Genomic DNA, 11,498 nt, shown 5'->3' with positions numbered 1-11,498 from the left:
CTACTTGGACCTATTACGGTGTAATCAGTGTTAAGCTTTACGTGTTTCCGTGTAATACAATTTTACATTGTGTCCGTATAGTTGATTTTTATTACTCATAGAATGTCACTTGTGTAAATAAACTGTAAATCTAATATAAATCTAGATATTTATAGAATTTGTTTCGTATTCATTGTACCTATTCTTGCGTAAGCGCTAGAAATTGCAAAAATTATTTCTTGTAAAAGAAAAATCTTCTATTCAATGAAATACAAATCTAGATTAAAAAAATTTATTATCTTAACTATTTACATTTTCTTATGGATATTTATTGTATCAGAAATGATTTGTTAATTTCTGGATGTCGCTTAAATCATCCTGAAGCTCATCCAATTTAGTACCAATTTTCTTGGAGACCTAAAGGCGTTAAAAAATAATTCAAAAGTCAAAACTACACTGAATAGACTCCATAATACCTCAATCTTCTCAGTTATAGAAAGCTGCATGAAGTTCCATACCAACTCTCCATCGATTATGCTCCTAGCAGGATTCGACATTTTCCTATAGCTCTTAAATGTCCTAAAACACAGATAATTTCTAAATATTCTTAAATATTAAATTAATATCTAACCTAAACCCCTTTGGATTCAGACCGCCGATATGTGCTCCATGCGTGACCATTACGTTTTGTAACATAAGAAGTCTTCTGTAAGTTTTCTCCAGAACGGGCATAATGTAGCCCAGACCTCCATCCAAAGTTGCTAAAATTACAGCAATGATAAAGTTAGTCCATAATGTAGTCAATTGAATGCTTACCAAACATTGTAATATGTCTCCTATCAGCTCCGCTCATATTTTTCTTGTCTTCACCTAACTCTCCTAATTTACATTTTATTCTGAAAAAAGTAGTAACAGCCTGTCCCAGATGAAAGTCTGCCTTACGCAGCAATCGCAGTCCTGAATAAAAATCGACAAAAATTTTGAATTAACGTGATAGAGCTTAGTTCCTACTTTAAGATTTACCAAAATTAAAATAATAACAATACAGTAAACACTTAATAATAACTTCAGTTGCTTTCTTTTCTTTCAAAAACACGTTTAATATTTACATACCTCCCAACGATTCCCTAGCTTCAGGTTGATACATACAAATCGTAACATTTTTTTCTCTGTCTGACATTAAAAATCCTATATTTGAGTTGTCTATCATATACTCTATACCGTATACTTCACAAGCACGCAAATCCTGCAAATTTTTTGTTACAGAATTATCCAACCAAAAGAGTACAAACAGAGTGTCTCCGAAACACGTTTACAAAGATTAAACGCTCTGTGTAAATAACATACTCTAGACACTAATGACAAAGTCCTGTATTCATCCTGGAATCGCAAAAGGGAAATAGATTGATAAACATCCGCGATTAATATCAAATTTTTGATAGTCAAAATCTGATGGGTATAAACTTGGGTATCGATGAACGCGATTCCTATCAAATCATTATCTTTTAATTGCCAAATATAAATCTGCAAAAATACGAATCAATATTAGTAGTACTGGCATTAAAAGAGACCCGAAATATTACTTTTTGGCCTACGGCGGAAATTAGGAACCCTTTAACTTGCGAAAGGGCCGTTACAGGTCCTTTTTGCTCTTTGGCATAAATTTCTTTGAATTTGTTTTTGGTCAAGGGCTGACCTGGTTCGGGCACCACTTCAATAACGTCGTAGATTAGAATCTGAAATAGGAAAAGTTAGGTTTAATTATTAGAGTACGCTCAAATTTAGAAATATGTCGCAATTTTGCTGGCACGGGAAATCAAATATGTGGGCAAAAAATCTGTTATTTTTCAATCATAAGAAAAAACATAACGTCATCATTTTATACAGAATTCCATTGATGAAATGAGTGATGCGTTACATGAATTTCATAAAAAAAGACCATAAAACTCAATCTATATACAAAGGCACAATTTGCTATAATTTATATAATATTAATAACACTTTTTAATGCGATATTATCAGAAATGTATAAACGACCATTTGTGCTTATGCGGTTCTTAGCTATAGGTGGTCCTATTTATACTTTTTGGACAATGAAAATCCATTGTTCGATTCCCATAAAATTTTGATTAAGCATACGTGTAGATGACCAATTAGAAACTAGTTTACAACCTTAATAATGAATATACTAGTAATACTGAATTGCATGACTGAACTTAATAATGTATTTTTGGCTATCACTACTGGATATCTGGAGCTTTCGGATTGATTAGTAAATGACATTGCTGAAACTCTACTTGTTTTAAAAGCTATGCAGCAAGGTTTTGGTAATTGGTAATTGGTACGTCTCATCGCCATTGTTTCTGTTGAAAATTCAATCATTGTAACCTCTATTGGACGGGGAAATTTCCATGGATGAAGTCGATCAAAAAATATCGTGAAACGGACTTGATACTATTATATTTTATTTTCTGTCGTAGTGTCACTTTTTGCAATAGCAATTATTGAAAAGCATCAAAGGAAAAACAAAACCATAAATTGATATTCAGCTTAACCAACATAAAAGTACTTATTAAAGTTACTTATAATAATTAGCCATGATTGACAAATACGAATAGGCGGTATTTATCACCTGAAAATAAATTAATTTTAACATTAAAGGAACTCGTATCAATCTCAAAAAACACATACCGAAGTAACAACTTCAGTAGTCATAGGTTTGAAAGATGCTATAGTCAACACCAAAGGCCTCTGAGATCTCATCATTATTATATGCACTATTTGTTGTATTGAAATATTTTTTTGGTACCACCATGATTCATAGATCGCATCGGCCAACTTAATACTCTGGATTTTAATTTCGTTGACATACCAACCTATTATCATAAATACTAGCAACAACATTAGGGAATAATTGATAGACATCAGGGCATCATTGGTACTATTTCCCTAGATGGAATAAAAATGGCTTAGATAAGAGTGATTATAATGTTGTTTCTTTATAGACACTTACTGCAAATATTTGACCTGCAGAGAAGGCGAACATTAGAGAATTGGAAAAAATCTCTAGAAGAAGTATATACTTAAAAGACAAATTCAGTTTTTGAACAAATCTGAAAATTAATATATATCATAAAATAATTATTGCTGATATTTAAAAACAATCATTAAAAAAAATTAGACGACCCATTGCCAATAGTTAGCGTGGTAAATACTGGACTTTGTTTAACATATGTAAAAAAGATACAACTCAGTTAAATAAAAATATAAAATATATTTTAAAAATTAACTTACTGCATTATATGTTGATGATTCCGAATAATTTGTGTAATTTCGTTCATGTTTTCTAGAAAATCATTAGTTTGCGTGCCAAAATTCCTGAACTTATAGCCCAATATTTTCATTTGACTTTTTACATACATAAGTGAACTTATGTACACAATATGAAACATCAAGAAACGTAAACTATATGGTGTGGCTAATAAAAATGTTAATATAGTTCTGATTAAAAAATGCTTCAAATTTAAAGGGTTCGCTAACGTATCCATCATCTGATCCTTCCAATAAGTTCATAAATAAAATTATATAAGCAAACGTCAGTACGATCTGTAAAAGGATTATTAAAATAAGTTGTTTGTAGCGTTTTACGAGGCTCCCATGTATGGTACGAATTTCTTGATTTTTAGAAGACAAAATAATTTCTTCTTCTTTGAACATTTCTGACAAAACTTCATAGAAATTTCTGGTTTGAAACAAAAATATTTTAATTAAAACCATCAAACGAATAAATAATTGAAATAAGACGTAACTGAACTCATTGTAACTTGCTTTCTTTGTCGATATTAGATTATGGAGATCCATAGCCAACGTAACACATACAAGAACACAGCTAATATCGCAATATTTTGCGAAATAGAAATACCACTTTTTAACACGATATTGTTGGAAATGTGGAAAAGGCCACATGCCGCTTACAAACATACTATATATCGAATATTTAAATAGGGACATCTTAAGGAGCTTCTATAGAAAACTTCGAAGAACATAAGAATAATGGCCTTCTTGCGCAACGTGGGGCTTTTTATACTTTTTCGACAATGAAAATCCATTGTTCGACTTTCATTAAATTTTTGGTAAGGCATACGTGTGAATAATTAAAAAATAATCAATGACATTAATAATTATTATAAGAATAATATTGAATTTAATAATTTATTTCTGTCTAACAGTATTGGATATGTGGAGCTTTCTAATTGGCCAGTAAGTTGGATAGCTGAGACTACTTATTTTAAAAGCTATGTAGTAGAGTTTTGTTAATTGCTAGGTGTCACCCACATCGTTCTTAACCGTTGGAACAGAGCCACCCCTTTACAAGCGAGTATCACCTTTGGAAACAAAATATGCTAGGTTATATATGAAAAGTTGGACAATGTTTTACGAACAGATGAAATTTTAAAAATATTTGTACAAACCGGAGTTACAGTAAAAATGGCCAAAAAGTCTATACTATCGCATTTTTTAAGCCACCCCACCATTCAAAGAATATTTTACATAATAAAGTTACAGTACATTAAAATAAAAATAAAGTTTGAAAGTCTATCGTAGAAAAATCAAATTACCATTTAACTAAGAATTCGTTAGACTAGCCATGAGCAGTAAATTACGAATAAACACGGTGTCCCATGTTAGATTTTATATTTTCGGCTGTTTGTTAATTGGTTATTTTTTCTAAACCGTTTTCCAACTCTAAAGGTTATAAACACAGGGTGCATTTGAAAGTAGTCATTTTAAGCCTCCTTGCAATTCTATTATATCAAAATAAAAAAGATAGTATTTTCATACTTAATTTTGCTGTTATTAAATAATTTTTCAGTAGAACAAATAAACAAAAACAGATAAATTATGCTCAAAAGAGCGTAAAATTTTTATGTTCAGTATACTGTGGTTCTTACCCGCCCCCTACAGGTAATATCTTCTCCATAATTATAGTTTGTCCCTACGGCGATATAACCTTTCAATCCAGACCGTGCTCCTTCATACTCCAGAGAAACATTTCTCAAACAAGTAATGTGCTCCCATTCGTCTAAATCAATTTTTGTGTTCGGTATCACGTCCCATGAAACCGGCGAAAACAACATGAGACTGAACGATTCCTGATGGGGATAAGGAAACCTGTAAGATTTCGTTACATTTTTTTATACGATGGTGGTGCCTAAAAATCTAAGATCCAAAGAATACCGCTCATCACACTATATTAAATTAATGTTTAGAATTTACACCAGTTAGGCAAAATTTAACAGACAATCGCTAACATTCACATTTGGTCCTACAATACCTTTCATGTTTGTCTTCAACAGCTAGTTCCTTGTCCTCACCGTTGAATCTATAGTAGGAATTTGACGGTTCAGATAAACTGGTTACTAAACAATAAGTTTTCGACTCTAAATGGTATGTAACAAAGTGAGGTGTGCATCTCAAAGGTACTTTTCGCACAGGCCACGGTGCGTCGTAGCTTAAGTGAGTCGGCAAAATTCCAATACGAAGTTCCGACTACAAAATCGCTCTAGAACTGGTTATATCTAAATTTACGCAGTTCACACACCTTTCTATTGAAGTACAGGAAACCTTCCGGGCAATTTACATTATTAAACGGGGCGAAGTTAATCACCTCGCCGTCTATAATCATGGGATGATATCTTAGTTCACCACGTTTGGTAAGAAAAATCCAATATGGGCTTGCACCACAAATGAATACTCCATTATAGCCTAAAATTAAAGAATAAGTCCTTGATTATAAAAACTTTTGCGCCCTGAAACTTTCAACTCGCCGGCAATATTGTCGAAATATCTTATTTTAGATATCTTTTCTTGCAATGTGAAATAATCAGAATTTTCAGTATCGACTACTCCAGCTACATTCGGTTGATACATTATCTCGTGCTTAACTCGTCTGAACCTCAATTTCAAGTTGCCTTTGTAAAATCTAAACACTTCATATATATAAAGATGTTTGTCCAATCTGACAAAAAGAATGGGTCGTGATCCGTTTGCTCCCATGCCGACCTAAAAATTTAGAAAACTCTCCAAACAGAAATCACAGCTGGCTTTTGCACACGTAATTAGCATTGAACTTTATGTATTTACTTTAAATCACTAAAGTAAATCTCAAATCACAATTTTAAATGTTAACAACGCTACTAGTGTATCTAAAAAATCGTAAAAATGACAGTAACACTGTTATGTTAATTAAAAGAAAGCTATTCGATTGGCTTGAAAAACGCGACAACTGCGAAACAATTGTTCTATCAATATAATTGCGTTATATCTGTCATTTTCTCCGCTCCTTAAGTTACGGCATAAATTTTCTGACTTCTGTATTTTTATTTGCGTCTAAAATTTCCGAAAACCTAACACACACTTCAAAATATTATGGCTAAGGACGTATTTCCTTAAATTATTGAATACAATAAAAACTGACCATTGAAATCTCCTTTACTTGATAGTCTTTCTGAATCTGAGTTTCGTTGATATGCGCCGTGACATTCAGCATAACCGACTCCAAGGAGTCGATCAACACTTTGTGGCCAAAACACAGATTCTGCACGTAGAAACTGAGCTTGAAATCCGGAATTGAATAAATTTCCATATTGGAATTCTCTCTTACGACAAACAACCAATATGTGGACTTAGCTGGCGTCATGTACTTCTTCCACCAGTTATAAAATACTTTAGGCTTAGGGATAGCACCACTCAGCGAGGGCATTTTGAAATCATTATCGCCATAGAGCAGATCTTCTTCGTTCTGTGTGTCGGTTGTCAAGTCCGACATATCAGTGATGAGATGTTGCGGTATATGAGTGAACTCGTCCGGGATTTTGTTGGCGAATAGTCCGGAAGTGTCTTTGTACATACAGATTGTGGTAATCATAGGGCTCTGCAAAATTTCAGTGTTACACTGAAAATATTTATTAGGCACTAATTTACGTTTGATAAGGTGGATTTACTGATGACCAATTTGGCGGAACCCCGAACCTCTCTTAACATGAGAGTTATAACCTGTCCATCAGCCGCCATAAGAGAAATATACGGGTCGGCACTGGAAACCACTTTCAGTTCTAAAATAATGCAGATCAATTACTCAGACTTACCAAGACACCTGCACTATAGGGGAGCCTAAATCCATAGGGACGTGTTGCAGTTGCACCGCTCCTTGGAGCAAGCGCACTGATATTGTGGTCACTTGGACTACAAATCGGTTATTGCCTAAATTTCCCGCGAACACGGTGGGTTGATGTGTTGAAAAACCAGTGTTATCAATTTCGTTGATTTCTTGGCCAGTTTGCAAAACCTTCCAGGGAAAAAAAGGAGTACTTTACATGACATGGTCATCTTAATATTTGTAAAGAATCTTTCGGGCCGCGAAAATATCAAATTATATATAATGAATTTTTTAAACCATAACGACCCATGGAAACTGAGATATTTGAAGTACATGACGACTGTACTAGAATCTACTTGAAATTCACTCACTTCACAATTAACAACAAAACATACCATTGTACTCTCCTCCTGACTCAAAATCAAAAAAGAATGCGTGTCTTCCCCACTCTTAATAGTCCACATATTAAAGCACCCTGGCAGCGTGAATGTAGTCACAATTTGCGGCTTTATGGATCTCTGGAGTACGCATAAAGCTCCATTCTTGCCAAATCCGGAAGTGGTAACCAGTTCCAAATTCAAATCCGGATTTTTTTGAAATTCCTCACTTAAAAATGCGGGCTCGCCCACGGAAATTTGGCCACAAGGCCCGATGTTCAACAAGGAGTCACAAACTTCAAAGATATAGCTCGAGATTTGAACACCCGCCTGTTTCTGATTACCGTACACTTCTAATTCTTCTGGGTCCCTAATGTCTTTCCAAATAAAACGATATGATAATTGAAAAATTTGAGTCTAGTGAACAAACCTAAGACATCACTAGCGATAAAATCAGTTAAAGAATCCGAAACTATATCCCCAATATCATCAACCTTACTCTCTCGTGCCCTTTTGGCACCAGGTTCTTCGGAGTCATCAAGTGTAATAACTTCGTTTGCTTTTTCTGTAAAGCGCAGTAACAAAGAGTTGCCCAATCTTGACCCTAAGAATAAAAAATTATTCTCGCAGATGCAAACCTAGAAAGCGTTAATGCCCTAATATGTCAAATTTACAACTGTGAAAAAAACATACGCAAGTAGTCAAAACACTGGCAGCTGCCTTTTCAAAATGGAAATTTCTAACGTAACGCATATTGTCTGCTAAAAGAGTTAAAACAAACAATTCGCCCCCTTTCAAGGACAAAACCAAAGTGTCGTCGTCTAAAAACCCAATTTGCGCGCAATCGAAGCTTATTTTTAAATCTTCCTGAGACTCTGAAAAAGAACTAGTTCAGTCTATTTTTGAAAGAGTTAATCATACTCACTCATTGGAAAACTGGAACTAGTTTCAGCAATACTGTTAACAGACACTGCATAAGGCGGAATACTCTGATTTAGATAAATCAAAGAGTTGACTGCAAATATCAAAGTACCGCCTATTGGCTTTTTAATAGGTACGGCTCTCATGCAGTCAAAAGGTAGATTTGAAACACTCCAAATGACTGGATGTACCTTTTGTTGCAGATTTATAGATATTGCAGCCATTGCGCAAGTGTCTCTCCTTACTGCTACTCGCCTATTTAATATGGCTAAATCAGCAAATTTCTTATAAGTTGTACAACTTACCCTGGGAAAGTTTTAAGTGGCTCATACAAAATCAACAATGTAGGTTCGTAATATCCGTGCAAGAACTGTATATCTATAATATTATCTATTTTGTCCATGAAGTCTTTGACCTCAATCATATATGAGGCCAAAATCGCAGATTTTCCTCCTAATCCTGAACTCGAGGTAGGCTTTATGTCAGAATCACCTTCATCTATAGCGGTTTCCCGTTTAAAGGGAAGAATAACCAATTTTTTTCCAAATATAGTCATAACAGCACATCTATTCTCTGGATCTGCACGCACTATGGGTATATGATGGAAGTGGGTCCAGCCATCCTGAATAATACAAATAAACCTCCCAGAAAAATAAAATAAATTAAGTATACTTTCATATCCTCCTCTTCAAAATAATGTAAACTTAGAGTTTTCAGCTGGTGGTTTTCAGGATCATACTCTACAACTGAAAGTTTGGCATCGGAAAAGCCTATAAGAAGAGAATCTCGCGGAGAGTTAGCCAGTGTTACACTCTGTAAGGCCATTATGTTTCCAAAGAGTTGATATTGGGACATACATTCCAATTTTGATTTCGGAGGGAAGAATTCTGGAATGCGATGCATTGCATTATTATATAGGTTAGTTGAAAATCCTGGCAGCTTTCAGGCACAAGACCTGCACTGTGCATTAAGAAATTATTATTTGATGGTATTTAGTATGGATAAACTGTAAACATATAATAGGTTGAAATAATTGTTTTGTAAATTTCAACTTAATGCATTTTTTGCTTTGTCTAAGTTTGGCCATTTAATTTCGAAATTTATATTATTTGTGGGTATATAATCAAACTTTGTACTTTAAATACAACTTTACACTAAACAAATATAAGTTAAATAAAGTTACTTCTTGCAATTTCATTTTAAGATACCTGAATATCTCTCATGTCTAGTTTTCTGATCCACATCTGGAATTAGTCGGAACACTTTAAGGACGTTCGCACCTGCTGTGATCAGGCTTCTCTCCGTTTTATTAAAGAAAAAACAACTGATTGCATGCTCAACCCCTGTGGGTTGATGGGACTGTTTGCAAATAGAAAACATTGGGCTTGTGAGTATTTATAAAACGTCTTATGTAGGATTGTGAAAGGAACTCGTTATTTATTAAAGGAACTCATAATATAAAAGGAAAAACTAATCACAGGTAACATAAAATCGGAATAATCTGATTTTCTTTTAAGTTTCAATTATTTTTTGCAAAATAAAATCTGAACTTAACCTTAATTTTACTAACTAAGGTTAAAACACACGGCAGCAGCGCTCCCTAACGTCTATCTAATTCTCATTCAACTAAAATTGTGTTTTGTTGCCAAGTTGTTAACAAAAAACTAGAGTTTGTGACCCTCGTTGCTACATATTTGGTATCTCCCAAGATCTAATATGATTTAAGCAAAACTCGGTTTTATATAGGGAGTCCCAAAATGAAGGGGTCAACGCTTAACCACATATTCCTTGGTCAAAAATATATCGATTCATGTTGATATACTTATATACGAAATCGTCTCCTTCTGGAGAATGTTATTAAATTTTGCTTTGGAGCCTCCATTAGACGAAAAAAAAATTAAAATTGTTGATGTCAGTCAATACATACCCTTCAGAAGGAAATAAAAGCATACATTCTAATAAACAATTCATTTAATAAGTGCTCAACGTGACCACCCTGATTTTTCCAGTTTGAAGTATGCCAATTCGGAAATCTTTCCGCATAAACTCTGACACTATTACGATCATTTTCCTGACAAAGTCTCAATGTATGCAACATATCTGTTTTTTCTCGAAACGTACACATTTTTTTTTATTTTCTTAAAACCTGGCAAATCCAATCAATCACGTGCATTCACTGGCATTATCAACAATTGCCGGCGTTCTTGTCAATTACACAACATAAGCATCGCATTCATTGTAACTTGTTTTCCAGAAATCAAAATTCAATAAGAGATTTAAAAAAAGTTGCGTAACTGACCGGGAATTTCATAAAAAAAACAACCGTCTGTATGAACGAATAAAAAAAGTTCTAGTGTATTTAACATTCGACCTTGTAGCAATTGACCACTACCCCTGGTGGTTTTACCATAATAAGCCCCGTCAAATGTGCCCCAAGAAGCAGAAAGATTATACACCAAATTTTGTAGCAATCCATCTAGCCGTTTTCGATTTATCTGCAAAACTTTAAAAAAAGTGAGACTTTAAGAGCTTGTATCTCCAGAAGGAGACAATTTCGTATATAAGTATATCACCATGAATCGATATATTTGTGACCAAGGAATATGTGGTTAAGCGTTGACCTCCTCATTCTGGGACACCCTGTATAATGCAGAACTTAAAAAAGCTGACAAAACATACTGTTCCCTGTGGCGCAAATCACCTTCATTCTCCAAAACCTATATTACCCTCTTGGACAGTGAAAGATCATAATGACGGATGTTAGTTACACGCCGATGACGTTCAACGTACAATCGACCAACGATCTCAATGGGCTAGACGTAATAATTGCCGGCATTATGCTAAAATTGATCGTACTCGTTGAAAGGAAAGCAATGGTGTAACACACGGTGAAAAGAGTCTTTTTGAAGCATATTGTAAATGTGGACTTGTCATCGTGCAGAATTTTTAGTAAATAGGAGAATATAGGTTTGGTGGGATGGGAGTGATTTGGATCTTCATCCTTATTTTCAAATAATATAGCCTATGACATTTTAAGTAATAAATACCTGAAATACTAATAC

The 11,498-nt window shown here is 34.1% G+C and overlaps 1 protein-coding gene across 1 annotated transcript; it reads right to left on the bottom strand.

Annotated features, from left to right (window-relative positions):
- Positions 1–257: 257 nt before the first annotated feature.
- On the bottom strand, positions 258–11,364 carry CPSF1 (cleavage and polyadenylation specificity factor subunit 1). Its single transcript, XM_066295331.1, has 21 exons — positions 9,645–11,364; positions 9,109–9,323; positions 8,742–9,058; positions 8,441–8,691; positions 8,209–8,390; positions 7,946–8,153; positions 7,534–7,892; positions 7,128–7,327; positions 6,964–7,075; positions 6,458–6,913; positions 5,808–6,042; positions 5,582–5,745; positions 5,315–5,529; positions 4,932–5,151; positions 1,563–1,715; positions 1,327–1,503; positions 1,093–1,225; positions 796–936; positions 611–740; positions 456–558; positions 258–396 (listed from the first exon to the last, which is right to left on the bottom strand). Exons 1-21 carry the CDS (start codon positions 9,814–9,816, stop codon positions 316–318), a joined length of 4,224 nt encoding a protein of 1,407 aa, XP_066151428.1. The 5' UTR covers positions 9,817–11,364; the 3' UTR covers positions 258–315.
- Positions 11,365–11,498: the final 134 nt, after the last annotated feature.

The sequence above is a fragment of the Euwallacea fornicatus genome, chromosome 22 (assembly GCF_040115645.1).
Source record: "Euwallacea fornicatus isolate EFF26 chromosome 22, ASM4011564v1, whole genome shotgun sequence".
In the NCBI taxonomy this organism is placed as follows: Eukaryota; Metazoa; Arthropoda; class Insecta; order Coleoptera; family Curculionidae; genus Euwallacea; species Euwallacea fornicatus.
The sequence above is the reverse complement of the archived record's forward strand: the minus strand, read 5'-3'. Positions and strand labels throughout refer to the sequence as shown.

What these genes read in the sequence shown, in the direction of transcription:
- CPSF1 (XM_066295331.1), bottom strand. Translation starts at nt 9,816, where the DNA reads ATGTTTTCTATTTGCAAACAGTCCCATCAACCCACAGGGGTTGAGCAT. An exon ending in TTTCCGCCGTAGGCCAAAAA is followed by an intron (nt 1,504 to 1,562) that starts GTAATATTTCGG and finishes GTATTTTTGCAG; the next exon opens with ATTTATATTTGGCAATTAAA. An exon ending in AGCTAGGGAATCGTTGGGAG is followed by an intron (nt 937 to 1,092) that starts GTATGTAAATAT and finishes ATTTTTATTCAG; the next exon opens with GACTGCGATTGCTGCGTAAG.